General features: G+C 41.2%; 1 protein-coding gene across 2 annotated transcripts in view; it reads right to left on the minus strand.

The window, feature by feature from the left end:
* The window catches only part of card11 (caspase recruitment domain family, member 11), a 305,964-nt gene that overhangs the window by 7,885 nt on the left and 280,032 nt on the right, over positions 1-18,047 (minus strand). For both annotated transcript variants that reach the window (XM_059979481.1, XM_059979480.1), the window contains exons 20-22: positions 14,135-14,267; positions 12,326-12,505; positions 6,174-6,298 (exon numbers count right to left, since the gene is read on the minus strand). In XM_059979481.1, the coding sequence (XP_059835464.1) occupies positions 6,174-6,298; positions 12,326-12,505; positions 14,135-14,267 (438 nt within the window). The remainder of the gene's footprint in view (positions 1-6,173; positions 6,299-12,325; positions 12,506-14,134; positions 14,268-18,047) is intronic.

Below are 18,047 nucleotides of genomic sequence, written 5' to 3' on the forward strand. Positions count from 1 at the left end.
CTTCTCAATGAACTCTGCCTGGTAGGTAAACTTATTTGAGTTTAATTTTCACTGCAACTTTAATGCATTATTTCTTATGGACAAAGACAGGATAATTTATAATGGGGAGATAAGGAGATGGCATTGGAACAAGAACTCTGTTCCTGTGTTGAAAGACAGAAACAAAGAATTTGCTCCAATTTCAGAAAACCCTCCAGAGATACTGGAAAACGAAGAATCCAGTGCAAATGTGGAAGTGAAGATAAACAATGGCATACTAGAGAAGTTTTCAAATCAATAAATCCAAGAACATGATGCTCCACACCCAGACTTTTTGAAAGAGGTTGTCATGGAGACAATACGTTTCAGTTTTCAACTTGCAAAATTCTGTAAATCTTGGAAAGGCATCTATGGATAGCAAACATGACTCTAACTTTAAGAGAAAGCAGTGGGAGAAAATGGGAAACTAGGCACTTGTAGCTGGGAAAATACTGGAATTTAGAACAAAGATTTAATTTCAAGCCAGTTAGAAACTTTTTGATGAAAATCAGTTCGGATTTATGGAAGGTTATGAATTTTAATTGAATCAACTGGAGTTCCTGTTGTGGCATCCTCGACAGACAGTAATCTGCTTTACAAGTTACTGCCTGTTACACTATTGGTGTTTAGGGCAGCAACTGCTTCCATAACTATTTTTTTTGACCAGTCAGGGTTGCTAGCCCTGAGCTGAACCCCAACCATGGAGGACTGATGGCCTCCATCCTTTGACCCATTTGGCATGGGTGGTCCTACTCAGAGTCAACGCACGAGGCCCTGACTCCAGCCAACATGGCTCTCCAGGCTACTGAGGCACGCAAGCCTCCTAACCCTACGACTAGGTTGTGGTCCTCTTGGAGACAGAGTTCCTTGAGCATTTCTTTAGATTAGTGAATGTAGGGTAAATGGATTTTCAGAATGCTTCTGATATGATCCCCACTGGAAGCTTGTTGAACGAGGTTGGAGAATGTGGAATTAAGGATAATATACTCGAATGCATGAAAGTTGTTTAACAGGCAGAAAATAAACAGCACAAATAATTGGGTCCCAGCGGGATATAGACAAGCTGAGAGAGTGGCAACAGTATGGCAGATGTCCTATAATGCAGAAAATTTGAACTTATCCACTTGGGTAGAGAAAACAGAAAAGACGTATTTTTAAATGGTAAGCAATCAAGAAATATTGATGTTGAAAAGACCTACTGCATCCTTAAACATAAGTCATTGAAAGCTAACATAATGGTACAAGCAAGCAATAAGAAAGACTATTTGAAGAATAAAGGTGTTTAACCACAATTACGCTGTATAGGGTCCTTGTGAAACAACATATGGAGTAAGGGCATATGATGTGTAACTTTGGTGTCCTTGCCTGATAACACATATGTTTGCTCGAGAGATAACAGCTACAAGTCACCAGAGTGGTCTCCTGGGGCGGTGGGTCACTCATAAGTAGAGACCAAGTTGGCGGAGCTACCATTAGATTGAGTTCAGAATAATAACAATAAAAGAGCTCAATGAAAGTAAACTTTAAGGGCTTTACAGGGTATATGTAGAGAGGATGTGTACCAGGCTGAGGAATCTAGAACTGGAACTCACAGAGGCAAAAACTGAACATGAAACTAATTTTAAAACTCAATTTCAGAAATGAAAAGATAGTGCTGATAAGACAGGCACCACTCCCCAAAATCTGTTGATTGAGAGTCACGGTAAAGGCAACTATTTTGATAGATATCAGATTGATGTGCTAGGAAATGAAGGCTTATGGCGGATAATGGCTGTTAATTGATTGAAACTGACAACTGATTAATGAGATAAAACCCTTGAGGCCATTTGCTTTGCCTGCTTCGGTTTTCTCATTGTGATCAGAACTGGCTGAAATAAATAGACATCGATTAAAGATTAGGGCAAGTTTGCACTGGCTCACTCCCAAAAGCCCATGGGCACAATGTAAACAACATCCCCAGATTGCTGGCATTACCAGGGAGTCAGTATCACTGTCACTGATCCTCAAAGGGTAAATAGGAAAATCTTGTTCTGTACATTCTGATGACCCAGGATTCTGTTGAATGATGGCATATTTAAACTCCATTAGAATGGAAGTAATGTGAAGCATAAAATTATTACATTCAATATTCTGACAAATTTTCAGCCAGTTCTGCCAAAAGAACAGTAGAACATTATTGCTACATATTATTAGAGCAGAGGGTGGTGGAGTGGGATGTCATGAAAGTAATTTGTGTTGTTACAGACCAATGCTTTCTTTGCACTTCTGTGAGATTTCCCTGTGCTATTTTAATATGTTGTTAATCCACCAGTAACATGTAATTACTGAAGCACATTATATACAATCAATCTCATAATGTAGGCAAATATAGTCATTATTGTGTGTCCAACAGCATCCCACTTAGAACGGTGCGTGAATGATCTATTCAACAGCACAATAGACAATAGGTGCAGAAGTAGACCATTCGGCCCCTCGAGTCTGCACCGCCATTCTGAGATCATGGCTGATCATTCACTATCAATACCCAGTCCCTTCCTTGTCCCCATATCCCTTGATTCCCCTATCCATCAGATATCTATCTAGCTCCTTCTTGAAAGCATCCAGAGAATTGGCCTCCACCGTCTTCCGAGGTAGTGCATTCCACACCTGCACAACTCTCTGGGAGAAGAAGCTCTTCCTCAACTCTGTTTTAAATAACTGACCTCTTATTCTCAATCCATGCCCTCTGGTACTGGACTCTCCCAACATCTGGAACATATTTCCTGCCTCAATCCTATCAAGGGGTGTGTTTTGGCCGAGAGACTAGGACGAATCCTTTCTGTTCTAGGGCACGCCCAAAAGGTACTTCACTCAGATGCAAGTCTTCATACTTTCATTAGCCTGCACCTCCCTATTTCCGTCATTTTCATCTACCCTTTTCTGCATACCCTTTTCCTTTATTAATTAACAAAAAATTGTCGTTTCAGCCCTGGCTCCATGCTCTTAATTCCCTATTTGCTTCTCTAGCAAAGGATATAGGAAGGTTTCGTAGAATGGGCGAGATAATGCAAGATAATATGGGAAAATGGGCACGATTAATTCTTTTGGGAAGAACAGATTTTTTTCAAGTGATGTGAAGCAGTGACACAAAGATTACAGGAATGTTTACTGGGATGTGAAGCTTGTTCTATGAGAAAAGATCGAGTATATCAGCTCTGCTGTTCAGAGTTCAGGGAACATACATTCCAAGAAATCTTGGCAATATAGTTAGCATACTGAACAGAAACAGAATTACAAGCCCTGGTTTCAGTGTAAAGAATAAGCAATTAAGTATTGAAATGAGGAGAAAATTCTTTACTCAGGAATTTGTGTATCTTTGTAATTTGCTCAGATGAAGGCAGAGGATGATTATTCACTTTGGTCTATTTAAATACAAGATCATTAAATTTTTGACTTGGTATGGAATGATCGTAAGAACTAAGATTAGGCACAGCCCTTTTGAGCCTGCTCTGCCTTTCATCAAGATATTGAGATATGCAACATTTGATACAGGGTCGTGGCCCAAAATATTGGCCAATCCTCTGCCTCCACAGATGCTGCTTGACACACTGATTACCTCCTGCAGTTTGTTTTGTCCTGCAATCAATCGATTTCTCTTTCAATGATTAAGTATCTACAGTCCCCTGGAGCAGAGGATTCCCAAGATTCACAACCCTTGACAGAAAAAAGTTCCTCACCTCAGATCTGAACATCCTGCACATTTCCTAAACACGTAAGCCCTACTTCTAGACTCAGTCAGAGGAAATATCCTTGCATCCAACATGTTGAGAACTGTAAGAATTTTTAAAGTTCTAATGAGATCTTTTCTCATTTTTCTAAACTCTGGAGAATATATGCTTGGGTCTTCTTAATCTCTCCTCATAAAGCAATTCACTACCTCTGCAACCAGAGACTTTGCTGCACTTCTGGTAGGGTAAATACATATATTCTGTACACAATTGTCTTGGCAGTATTACTGCATAATTACAGTAAGATGTCTTAGTGCCTGTTCTTAAGTTCTTCTGTATGTAATGTCAATTGCTATTTGCCTTTCTAATTACTTGCTGCACACCTGTATTGGCTTTCAACAAGAATGTCAAAGTCTCTTTAAACAACATTACTCAATGTTCATCATCTATAAAATACTGTGCCGTTTTGATTTATGCGTGTAATATTTCATCTTCTGTGATCTTGTTCACTCACTCAGTTTGTCATCAGTATATCCCCTTTAAGCTTTTTTACATATAAAAGGGCTGTTATGATAGCACCAAGCTCTACAATCAGCCACACTGTCATTGATTGGTAATATAGTTTGAAGCCATCCACAACTATTTTATACTTCTACTGTAAATTAATAAAACTTTTCATTACAAAACAATCAACATTTTAACCTACATTTTTGCCTGTAACCTTAAATTTCTGTCCAATGGTTATTGACTCCAGAATTTGCTTCTCTACATCTACATTATCAGAACTCCCTTAACATTTTTAATTTCTCTACTAAATCTCACCTTATCCTCTATATTCCAAGGAAAGCATTCCCAACTGAAAGTCTTCTTTGAGTTTCTGAGGATTAATGATTCATTCCACAATAATGTGATATTTATAACCTTATGTTCTTTCAAAGGTAGGATTTCCTGCTAACACGAATGCTTCAGTATTCACTGCGGAAAAGGATCTTGGTGATTGTACAGATGACTTAAAGTGGATTGAAAAGATTGAGCATATAGACATTAAGAAAGAGGATGTGCTGGAGCTGTTGGAAAGCATCAAGTTGGATAAGTCTCGGGGACCAGATGAGATGTACCCCAGGCTACTGTGGGAGGCGAGGGAGGAGATTGCTGAGCCTATGGCAATTTGTCTTTGCATCATCAATGAGGACAGGAGAGGTTCCGAAGAATTGGAGGGTTGTAGATGTTCCCTTATTCAAGCAAGGGAGTAGAGATAGCCCAGGAAACTATAGACCAGTGAATCTTTCTTCAGTGGTTGGTAAGTTGATGGAAAAGATTCTGAGAAGCAGAATTTATGAACATTTGGAGAGGCATAATATGATTAAGAATAGTCAGCATGGCTTTGTGAAAGGCAGGTCATGCCTTACAAACCTGATTGAATTTTCTGAGGATGTGACTGAACACATTGATGAAGGTAGAGCCGTAGATGTAGTGTATATGGATTTCCTCAAGGTATCTGATAAGGTACCCCATGCAAAGCTTATTGAGAAAGTAAAGAAGAATGGGATCCAATGGGACCTTGTTTTGTGGATCCAGAATTGGCTTGCTGACAGAAGGCAAAGAGTGGTTGTAGATAGGTCATATTCTGCATGGAGGTTGGTGGCCAGTGCTGTGACTCAGAGATGTGTTCTGGGACCCCTTCTCTTTGTGACTTTCATAAACAACCTGGATGAGGAAGTGGAGGGATGGGTTAGTAAATTTGCTGATGACACAAAGGTTGTGGGTGTTGTGGATAGTCTGGAGGGCTGTCAGAGGTTACAGTGGGACATGGATAGAATGCTAAACTGAGCTGAGAAGTGGCAGATGCAGTTCAACCCAGGTAAGTGTGTGGAATGGGCTGCCGGCAGTGGTGGTGGAGTCAAATACAATAGGGTCTTTTAAGAGACTCCTGGATAAATACATGGAGCTTAGAAAAATAGAGGGCTATTGGTAACCTTAGGTAATTTCTGAAGTAAGTACTATACATTTTCAGCACAGCATTATGGGCCAAAGGGCCTGTATTGAGCTGTAGGGTTTCTTTGCATGAATAATCACGTAGTGCCCATACCAGTAGAGCAATCATGCATTTCCCTGAATTAGAGGGAATTTGTGAAGCAAGATGAGTTTCATTTGATAGTTATTGTAAACACCAGGGGAGTGAAATTAGCACCAGCACATACTGAATAATAATAACTTGGTTGTTACGCAGTTTAACCCCTGCTGATTTCACTACAATGCCTACTGAATCGTTATTTCCCACTGCTCTATCACCTATTCGTACAGTGGAGTGTTGCTCCAAGGGGATCCCTTATTCCAGATATTTATCTTGGAAACATGCTTGGACATGGTGCAACCGAAGTAAAACAAATGCTTTGCAACCCACATTATGTAATAAACAAAACTAAAAGACAGAAAACTTTCCTTTACCTTGGTAGTTACTGCTTTGATGTTGGCAGGCAAGATGCATTCAAAGGCGTTTAAATGTTTTTCTCGGGAGAAAATGATTGGCTCAGATTTCTGTTTCTGTAAATATTCTTCTTTGTTTAAAATATCTGAAGGGCAAATACTGATGTTAATAAAATGGTTAAATATAACATTTTGATATTCTATCCTCCCTTCCCTACATTTTCTCCTTTGTTCTCTCTAGTTAATATTAAAGACTTTGTTAAATATTAGTGTCTTGGCCGTGTGTTGAACCTCTGTCATCAGGCTACTCAACTGTGCAGAAACATTAGAATCCAATCTTATCGCCATAAATATACAGTTCCCAGCAGAGGGCAATAACAGTGATCGGAAATGCAAACATTGGATGATTCGATTCACCAGCATTTACTTTAATAATAAAGATTCAAGGAGTAAATCTTGGCGAGTGCATTATTCTTCTATAGGATTCAGCAAAGTACGATATATATTCATTTCATTTAGAGATACACTGCAGAGTAGGCCCCTTCCAGCCTTTGAGCTACACCACCCCAGCAATCCCCCAACCCTGATTATCCTTAACCTAACCATGGGGCAATTTACAATAACCAATTACCCACCCAGCAGGTCTTTGGACTGTGGGAGGAAACCTGAGCACCCGGACAAAACCCATGCATCTCACAGAGGATCTACAGAGGCAACTGAACACCCTGAACATCGTGCTAACTGCTATGCTACATGACTCATGAAAGGTATTAGGAAGGATCATTTTCTTGTAAATCAATGTATATACTGTACTGACTCAAATTTCACCTATCACATAAAACTACAATTCAGCACAGGCCATTATTCAGGTCAACAATTCAAGCTTTATGCTCCACACACATATTTCCTCATCAGCAACACTTCTTATTCCTTTCTAAAGATTTCATTCGTTTCGCTTTAAAGTGCTAAATTCAAGACAATTATTCTTTATGCTGCATTCGAGATCATCCATATAAATAAATTTCCTTGTTATTTTAAATCATATTGGCATCATATTTTAGGCTTTTCTACAAAAGGAGAGATCCCCTCAATATCTACCATATAAAGTGAACCTTTATATCAGTATAGAAAGTTCAGCATCTGCACTCTCTCATGTCCCCAGCTTAGAAACTCTCCAGTCTGGTCATTCCTTAACTCTTTCTTTACTTGTGAAAAGGGCCTATTCAATTGATGATCAAAGGATTATTTCCATGAATTTGTAATTGTTTATCTAGCTTTTTGCTGTAACAGGATAGAAATTAGTCTTCTGTCACATGCTTAATGCACAATATGTTTGTGTAAGTGCTTTGAATGCTGGTTTTCAGAATAGATTTCATTCAATATAGAGGAGTAAAGTTTCAGATTTAGGATATATGATAGTGAATGGCTTTCTATCCCTATGTGTTTTGTATCTTAATCCAGTTCTGAAAAGTTGCAGTCATGTATCTGTCATACTTACAGAGAGCTGATTTACCACTTTTCTTGTTGACAGATCTGAACCTAATTGCTTCCAAAATCATGGAAACTTTATTCAAGCCGGTTTATATTTTAATCTAGAATTTGTTGACTGTGATATCAAAAAAGGTCTGAAGTTTTGTTTTAGTGCAAATTTTGAAATAACATCAGGCCGTAACATTTCCAGCCTATGTTGCGTGGTCAGAGCCCACCCCAGAATCTGTCACGAACGTGCAAGCTGCAACTCTGATTGAAATTCTCGATTTTTATCAGTTAGTCCAGAAGATCTCAGTCCATTTTGTTGCTTTGTCAAAAAGATCAATAAAACTCCTTCCACCAACAAAGGACAAAATGCAGCAAAGCCATTGTTGAGTCCTGTCACTTGATTCCAAAGTACAAAGTGTATATACAGTTAAAATTTCCATAATGGCCATGCACTTTATTGGGACTTGTATGATCCAACACAAATTCATGATAAAAATGTATTTCCACTGCTCTTCACCTAGCACTCTTGATCTCTTTCAAAGGAACTAAGGGGACAACTATGTTTCTTTCAGAATTCTGGTTGAGATCATAATCACCAAACCTGCTTTCCCAGAGCTGGTACTGATTCTGATGTTACCCTTGAGGTGCTATGGTAGTGTAGCAGTTAGCATAATGCGATTACTGCACTCGCTGTAAGATTGGTGTTCATTTCCTGTTCATTTCCAAACTTCTCCAAGATGGAGAAGTTTGGCTGCCCTAGCAGGTTCATCATGACTGTTCGGCAGTTCCACGATGGCAAGATGGTGAAAGTTTTAGATGATGGTGACGAGTCAGAAGCCTTCCCAGTGACAAACGGTGTGAAGCAAGGATGCGTTCTTGCCCCTACACTCTTTAGCATAGTCTTCTCTGCTATGCTGATTGATGCCTTCCACGATTGTCAGGATGGTATACACGTCAGATACAGGACTGGCGGTGGGCTATTCAACCTCCGGCGTCTTCAGGTGTTACAAAGGTAAAGGAGACTGTCGTCAGAGATCTCTTATTCGCTGATGATTGCGCCCTCAACGCCAGCACAGAGCAGAAGATGCAGCGAGAAATGGACTGCCTCTCACGAGCCTGTGACAACTTTGGACTTACAATCAGCACCAAAAAGACCGAAGTTATGTACCAGCCCGCACCCGGAAAGCCCTACCAGAAACCACACATCACAGTAAAGGGGCAGAAGCTACTGGCAGTCGACAACTTTACTTATCTGGGCTGTACTCTATCACGAGCGGTGAACATTGATGCAGAGATCAGCAACAGAATTGCCAAAGCCAGTGCCGCCTTTGGGAGACTCCGTGAGAATGTACGGGAGCGGAGAGGACTCAGCCTTACCACCAAGCTGAAGGTCTACCGAGCAGTGGTTCTCACCACCCTCCTCTATGTCAGCGAGACCTGGACTGTCTACAGCAGACACGCTAAACAGCTCAACCACTTCCACTTGAGCTGCCTCCGCAGACTTTTCCATGTACGATGGCAGGGCAAAGTCCCAGACATGAAGGTCCTGGAGCGGGCTAGCACCCACAGTGTCTACACCCTCCTACAGAAAGCCCAAGCCAGATGGGCTGGCCATGTCGTCAGGATGTCTGACAGTCGACTACCAAAACAGCTGCTGTATGGAGAGCTGAGCCAGGGCAAGCACTCAGTTGGAGGGCAGAAGAAATGTTTCAAAGTCTGCCTCAAAGTGTCCCTCAAAGACCTCAACATCAATCCCAGTAACTGGGAATCGCTTGCTCTGGACCACCCAACCTAGTGGAGCAGGACCACTAAAGGAGCGTATGCAGCAGAAATCAGACGTACCGCAGAGGCTCAGAGGAAACGCGCCGCGCGCAAGGCTCGAGCTACCTCCACTTCAGCACCTACCCTCATGTGTCCCACATGTGGGCGAGCTTTCAGGACCCGGATTGGCCTCACCAGTCACCTCCAGACCCACAGTCACAAACCTTCTGCCTGACAGAAGTCGTGGTCATCTTCGACTCCGAAGGATGAACAACAACTGATTCAGTTAGCATAATGTGATTACTGCACCCGCTATAAGATTGGTGTTCATTTCCTGTTGCTGTCTGTAAGGAGGTGTAGATTCTCCCCATAATGGTGTGGGTTTCCTTCTACATTCCAAAGACGTATGGTTACGGTTAGCAAATTGTGAGCGTGCTATGTTGGCACTGAAAGCATGGTGGCACGTCTGGGCTGCACAGAACAATTCCTACTGATTTGATTTGATACCAATGATGTCTTTTGTTGTACATGTGACAAATAAAATTAGCTTTTAAATCTACTCCATCCTTTCAGCGACCTACAATTGTTCCCCTTTCCCGCTCACCTTGCCCCACCTCATCTTTATCATTTGCCTGCACCTATCATTGTTAAATCTCTTGCTTCTGATCAAACAGAAAGCCTGCTCCTCTTCTCATGGATACAGTCTAACTCACTGAATATTTTGCAACATTTCTGCTTTCTTTAGTTTCAGATTTCCAGCAACTTGCATCTTTATTTTGCTTTTGTAAGACCAGGTAGACACATAACTTCAGCAGTGATAGGGCAAGAAGATGGAACTCTTGATTCACATCTGAACCCACATTCTGTTCCATTCATTATCCTTCTGAAAGCCGGAGCTGTGATTTGTACATGAAGGTGTATTTGAAGGGAAGGAGCAATCTAGGGAAAAAAAATCAATTAAACAATGCAAAAGCTAAATCTCAACAAGATGATCAAAGGACCATGTTCTTGCAACCTCATACCCATGTGTGACCCTCTAAAAGGCAGTATGGTGATAATGAATAATATATACATGGAAATAGAAGGCTGAAGTTTATTTTTTTGAAAAAAAAATCAGCGTGTCGCATTCTTTCAATTCAGCTACAATGAGTGCCCCTGAGAGAACTGAGAGACTGATGCCTCTAGGTCTGCTAAACAGCCTCCAGGCAATAAACCATCTAAATGGATTGGCTTCTGTCTTCAGGCATGGAAAAATATGAGCCTGCAGGCAATGAACATGGAGAGCGTAGATATTCCTGCCTATGTCACACTGAGTAGCCTCAGGGTACAAACCCCAGAGTAACTAAACTAGTATGCTACAACTAAACATCATGCAAATTGTACTTTGTTTGAGCAAAGAGGGCCAAAAACATGCATCTCTCATCATCGTAGGTCAAGATAAGTTCATTTCATTTCCACAGATGGGTAAATAAGTAAATTATAATCGTGAATGTGTTTCTCACATTTAATCACAGTGAAAATCTGAGTTTTTATAAGAAAGAATGATACACTATCATATACATAGAAACCTACAGCACATTACAGGCCCTTCGGCCCACAATGTAACCTACTCTAGAAGCTGCCCAGAATTTCCTTACTGCATGGAAACGAAGGGTTCCGATGAAGGGTCTCGGCCCGAAATGTTGGCTCCTCTTTTGTCACAGATGCTGCCTGATCTGCTGAGCTCTTCCAGCATTGTGTACGTATCCTCTGCATAGCCCTATATTTTTTCTAAGCTCCATGTACCTATTGAAGAGTCTCTTGAAAGATCTTATTGTATCCATCTCTACCACCGTCGCTGGCAGCGCATTCCACACACCGACCACTCTGTGTGAAAAACTTGCCTCTGACAACCCTTGTACCTACTTCCAAACACCTTAAAACTATGCCCCCTCGTGTCAGCCATTTCAGCGCTGGGAAAAAGCCTCTGGCTATCCACATGATCAATGAATGCCTCTCATCATCTTTTCACCTCTAATAGGGCACCTCTTATCCTCCATCAATCCAAGGAGAAAAGGCCAAGTTCACTCAACCTATCCTCATAAGGCATGCTCTCCAATCCAGACACCATCCTTGTAAATCTCCTCTGCACCCTTTCTAAAATATCCACATCATTCCTGTAGTGAGGTGACCAGAACTGAACACAGTATGGACTATTCTACAGTCAAAGAAACCAATGGATTGACCACTTCTTACAGGACCACACTTCTCCAAAACTCTATTAAACTGTTCCTACTCTATTTCATTCTTCCTCTAGGGAAAGCATTCCTCTTACATTTTACATTGTTCTCATTGAATGAGTAACACAAATCACAGCTACATCTAGACTGGTTGAAACCTTGCTTGGTTCTAAATGGATTTCTGTTGGGGTTTGAGGAAGTATGTTAAGAATATGGAATTCCTTCACCTCCTGGTATTGCAAAATGTTCCATTTCAAGTACATTTCCAATTTCTTTTGAAAAATCTGATTTTGCTATCCTTTCGATCTAGAGCTAGAGTCCACAACACACTATTTTCTTCCACACAAGAGATTCTGCAGATGCAGGGGCCCATGGTAACATACTTGATGTTTTGTGTTGAGAGCCCTCATCAGCAGTTTATTCCTCATGACAGATGTTGAGTGACCTGCTGAGTTCCTCCAGCATTGTGTGAATGTGTGCAAGACTATATTGTTTTTACCTCGTCTCAGATTCTTTCGCTAATTAGATTGACACTCTTCTCTTTAATTGATCTTCTGCCAGAGGAATTTTTTTCTCTTTTTTTTTAACAGTTTGGAACTAGTCAAGTAGAAATGGCCTATCTATAAAGAAAACTCTTAATAATATGATCGAATGAGCAAATTTCACCACCCTGTTTGCCTGAAATCTTTGTGACCAAGAGGTAACTTGCTTTACCTGGTTTGCAGATGTCAAATTCCATGGCTTCTCCGGAATTAAGTAACCTATGCACAAGCATTTTGGCTAGTGGAGTGGGTGAGAACAACACGGGGCGCTTCCGCTGGGTGTGATATGGATGAACCAGGCTGTATGGTACCAGGCTGAAATTCTTTTTGATGTCACTTTCTGCATCTACATCTTAGAAAATAAAAACAAAATTAAAAAGGGGAAGTAGTATTAATCTTAATTTACATACATGAATCTTGCAATTCAATATTTATTTTGCACAAAACAGACTACTTGTGCAATAACTCAATACTGTCTGTCCAGTTTTGTGATATGGACGTCGGCTGTTCCATTCACTACAACAATAGCAGGAATTCGGAAAAAATACACTATTACAATCACAGCACTGGAAATGAATGCCTGGAGTTGTGCATGATCTTTCTTGCGACCACCTATGAGAAGTACTGTCAGGAGCAGCTCCAGACCCTTGCAGTGGCCATGAGGAAATAGAACAGTTTCCTGTGGTGGGGAAGAGGAAAACTGAACCACTTGAAAGACTGCCAGTTAGGAGGTGACAAGATGACGTGAGACCTGAGAGAGCAGGGAGAAGCAACCCTTTTTGTCAGGTCAGTCTTTGGGAAACATCACTGTACTGTTCCGGATTTTGCCCAGATCAACTTTAAATTTCACTGATGGACAAAGATAATAATGATAAACAGATCATTTTAGGAATTACTGAGATCCTGAAATACTTCCCAATTTTTGAGAAAGTAGACATCAGTGAAGAATTTACCAGTGCCTTTACTGCACCAGCACAGTCTTTGGATATTTGAGGAAAAGGATATTTGAAGTTGAAATCCTCAGTATTGAGGCATGAAACTCATTGTCTAATGGACAGCAATGACCCCTGATTTTCTGTAAACTTCTGAGATGTGGAATACCTACAGAAGACACTCAAAGCACTGGGAAGATCCTACCATTGCTATGGAGAACATTACCCATTGAGTCTGCTCCAGTAATCAATTGTGACTGATCTGTTTTCCCTCTCAACCCTATTCTTCTGCCCTCTCCCTGTAACCTTTGAAGCTCTTGTAAAGAACCTATCAAGCTCTACTTAAAATACACCCAATGACTTAGCCTTCACAGCCATCTGTGGCAATGAAATCCACAGATTCACCATGCTCTGGCTAAAGAAATTCCTCCTCATTCTGTTCTGAAAGGACTCCCTTCTATTCTGAGGCTGTGCCCTCTGATCCTAGACTTTCCCAATATTGGAAACATTCTCTCCACATCCGCTCCATCTAGACCTTCAAAATCCTTCTAATTTACTAGAATGAAAAATGAACTAATTTCAGTGTCCTCTCCTGGATATTGAGGCTCTGGGTACACTCAGTGGTGGCATTAAAAAATACCCTACAGCAGGCTTCGTAAACAACCACCTATTCTGAGTTGTCATGGGAAGGGATTACAAGGTGAACAAAGGCAAAGATTCATGGGTGTGCTCAAAGCATTTGGTTAAATGCAACATCCCTAAACTGAGAACCTCTGGCCCATGACCAGACAAAATGGAGAAGCAGCATTCAAGAATGACATTAAGTTCACACAGAAGGAGCACACTGAAGCCCTGTGTGAACAGCAGGAGGAGCATATCACCTCATAAACTGACTCTCACTACTCAGTCTGGTGCTTCCTGCCATATTTGTGGAAGAGTCTGATTCCCACTTCAGCCTCATCAGCCACCCGAGTGGAATTAAGCCACTACTGATCTGAAGAGACTGCCAAAAAAAGAAAGAATTAATGCAATATGTTGCTTTCTTTTACCATCTTGCTTGTCGGCTGCGAATTTCAGAGTTTCAAAAGAGGCTTTCACTGGACCAGATGAGGAGCTGGTGACAATTCGCACACGCTCACTGCTGTTAAGTCTTTTGTACTTGTTATCAGACCTGCTGACAAACTATCAAAAGAAATGGACAAAGTAAGAACATAACTTACAAAGTGGTTACAAGAAAAGCACACCAACAGAACTGGCCCATTAATTTCAAAGAATAGACTGAGATCGTATTGTGCAGGAATGTCTTCAACGTACAGAACCATGCAAAGATTATATTATAGAAAGAACTCACTTCACACATTAAAATGGAAAATGGAATTATAGTTCAGAATCACAATCAGGTTTAATATCACTTACATATGTCAGGAAATTAGTTGTTTTGCGGCAGCATGACATCACCACACATAATAATACTAACTATAAATTACAATACGAAGTATATGTAAAAGATTAAAATAAATAAGTAATGCTAAGACAGAGGAGAGGAACACTGATGTAGTGTTCATGGGTTCATTGCTCATTCAGAAATCTGATGGCGGAGGGGAAGAAGCAGTTCCTGAAACATTGTGTATGCCTTCAGGCTCCTGTACCTCCTCCTTGTTGAGAAGAAAATGTATCCTGGGAGATAGGGGCTGTTAATGATGGATGCCACATTTTAGAGGCATCACCATTTGAAGGTGTCCTGGATGCTGGAGAGGTTAGTGCCCATGATGGATAAGATGACAACTTTCTGCAGCATTTCTGATCCTGTGCAGTGGCCTCTCCACATCAGACGATGATGCAACCAATTTGAATACACTCTACGGTACATCTGTAGAAAATTTCAAGAGTCTTTAGTGGAAGACCAACTCTCCTCAAAACTCCTAATGAAGTATAACTGCTGATGTGACCTCTTTATAATGGCATCAATATAGTGCCAAGGACAAGATTCTCAGAGATATTAACACCTAGGAACTTGAAACTGCTCACCCTTTCCAGATCTGATCTCTTGATGAGGACTGGCTCCCTTGACTTGCTCTTTCTGAAGTCCACAATCAATTCTGTGGTCTTACTGACATTGAGTGCAAGGTTGCTGCTGTGACACCACTTAACCAGCTGATCTATCTTGCTCCTGTATGTCTCCTCGTCACCATCCGAAACTTTGCGGTTAGTTGTGCCTTTGGTAAAGTTATAAATGCTGTTTGAGCTGTACCGAACCACACAGCCATGGGTGTAGAGAGAGTAGAGCAGTATCCCAAGCATGCATCACTGAGGTGTAGCAGTGCTGATTGTCAGTGAGGAGCAGATGCATGGACTGGTCTCCCGATCAAAAAGTCAAGGATCCAGTTGCAGAGGGAGGTACAGAGGCTCTGGTTTTGGAGCTTGTTGATTAGAACTGAGAATATGATTGTGTTGAATAGTGAGCTGCAGTCAAAAATCTGTTCACATTTCCTGCGTTTAGTCACCTGCACTAATTCTTAATCCAAAACAATAAAACCATCATTCTTATTTTTGTGTCCCTTAATGACATCTGTCCCAACCTTTCTAATCTCTCTGGTGTGCAGAGCTGTACCTACTTCAGTAAGTCCTTCACTAGCCTCCATTACTTCACTCTCCTCTTTTGAGAATTGCCTCAAGACCTACTACTTTTACAAAGTTTTGGTTTTATCCTTGTACCCCTCCTCCATCTTCTGTTTCAATATCTTCTGATATGAATCAGTGTAAAATTTTATAGATAAATGAATGAGGAGCAGGATTAGGCTATTCAGCTCTTCAGACCTGCACCTCATTTCATAGGACCATGGTTGAGCAGATTATAACCTTGTTATTTTGTCTGACATTACTCCCATGAGGTGCCTCAAGACTTTTTTTTATTACCTTTGTCGTTTAAATACAAATCATGTTTTTTTTTCCATTGACACTGTAATTATTTCTGGGGCAAAATCTGTAAAATCACATTAGACAGCAACATGGGAATAGGAATAGATTAAAGAGATTCTAGAAAATGGTTCAACATTGCATTCTTAACTGAACTAATTAATGCAACCTGTTCATGGATCTCCCCGCCACACACAGAATGCCAGCAAATGTCAAAACTCTGATGGCCAAACTTTACCATCAACCTGAAGTTCACATACGCACCAGCATGGTTTCACAAAGGAGTTATAAAGAATAGGGGGTGATGATATGAAGGTGGTACCTGCATGTTTATTTAATTACTTGCGGAGATACAGTGCGGAATACACCCTTATCTGCATTGCCCAGCAATCCCCCAATTTAATCTAGCTAATCATGAGACAATTTGCAATGACCAATTAAATGATTAACTGGTACACCTTTGGAATGCGGGAGGAAACTGGAGCACCTGGAGGAAACCCCCACGGTTACGGGGAGGACACACAAGCTCCTTACAGACAGCAGTGGGAATTGACCCAGGTTACTGGTACTGTAAAGCATTGTGCTAACCACTATGCCATTGTGCTGCCCCATCTTCAACATAAAACCAATAATGATGTCATGTTGGGGCATTAGAGCAGAGCTCTTACGCAGACAGTCAGGAAATCTCCCATTTGTGGGCTCTGAGTCAAGTCTGTGTTTAACAGATTCAAGACTCAAGGTTCATTTATTACCAAAGAATGTATAAATTACATAATCCTGAAATTTGCTTGCTCATAGGTAGCCACAGGACAAGAAACCCAAAAGAACTCAATTAAAGAAAAAAGAATAAAAATATAAATCAAAGGCCAACACTCAATGCCCAAGAGAAAGAAAAACAAATCATGCAAACAATTGAAGGGAACAACAATAGCATTCCGAACCAAAACCGAGTCCACAGATCAGAACCCTGGAGCAGCCTGGAGTAGGCCCAAAGCCTCACTTATCAGTTCATCATATTAGTGGGCACGAAGCACAACAGCTGGGGCTGTCTTCATAGCCTCAGCACCATGGAGATGACCAGTAGAGTGTATCTACTGAATTGGAGCAAAATAAATGTTTGGGGGGGGGGGGTCAGTGAGGAGCACAAATGCATCAAAGCCAAAATAGACAATAGACAGTAGGTGCAGGAATAGGCCATTCAGCCCTTCTAGCCAGCACCACCATTCACTGTGATCATGGCTGATCATACACAATCAGTACCCCGTTCCTGCCCTCTCCCCATATCCCTTGACCCCGCTATCTATAAGAGCTCTATCTAACTCTCTCTTGAATGCATCCAGAGACTTGGCCTCCACTGCCTTCTGGGGTAGAGCATTCCACATATCCACCACTCTGGGTGAAAAAGTTTTTCCGCATCTCTGTTCTAAATGGCCTACCCCTTATTCTTAAACTGTGGCCTCTAGTTCTGGACTCGCCCATCAGCGGAAACATGTTTCCTGCCTCCAGTGTGTCCAATCCCTTAATAATCTTATGTGTTTCAATCAGATCCCCTCTCATCCTTCTAAATTCCAGTGTATACAAGCCCAGTTCCTCCAATCTTTCAACATATGACAGTCCCGCCATTCCGGGAATTAACCTTGTGAACCTATGCGGCACTCCCTCAATAGCAAGAATGTCCTTCCTCAAATTTGCAGACCAAAACTGCACACAATACTCCAGGTGGGGTCTCACAAGGGCCCTATACAGCTGTAGAAGGACCTCTTTACTCCTATACTCAATTCCTCTTGTTATAAAAGCCAGCATGCCATTAGCTTTCTTCACTGCCTGCTGTACCTGCATGCTTGCTTTCATTGACTAATGTACAAGAACACCTAGATCTCATTGTACTTCCCCTTTTCCTAACTTGACTCCATTTAGATAGTAATCTGCCTTCCTGTTCTTGCCACCAAAGTGGATAACCTCACATTTATCCACACTAAACTGCATCTGTCATACATTTGCCCATTCACCCAACCTGTCCAAGTCACCCTGCATTCTCATCACATC

This window comes from Hypanus sabinus, chromosome 9, assembly GCF_030144855.1.
Source record: "Hypanus sabinus isolate sHypSab1 chromosome 9, sHypSab1.hap1, whole genome shotgun sequence".
In the NCBI taxonomy this organism is placed as follows: domain Eukaryota; kingdom Metazoa; phylum Chordata; class Chondrichthyes; order Myliobatiformes; family Dasyatidae; genus Hypanus; species Hypanus sabinus.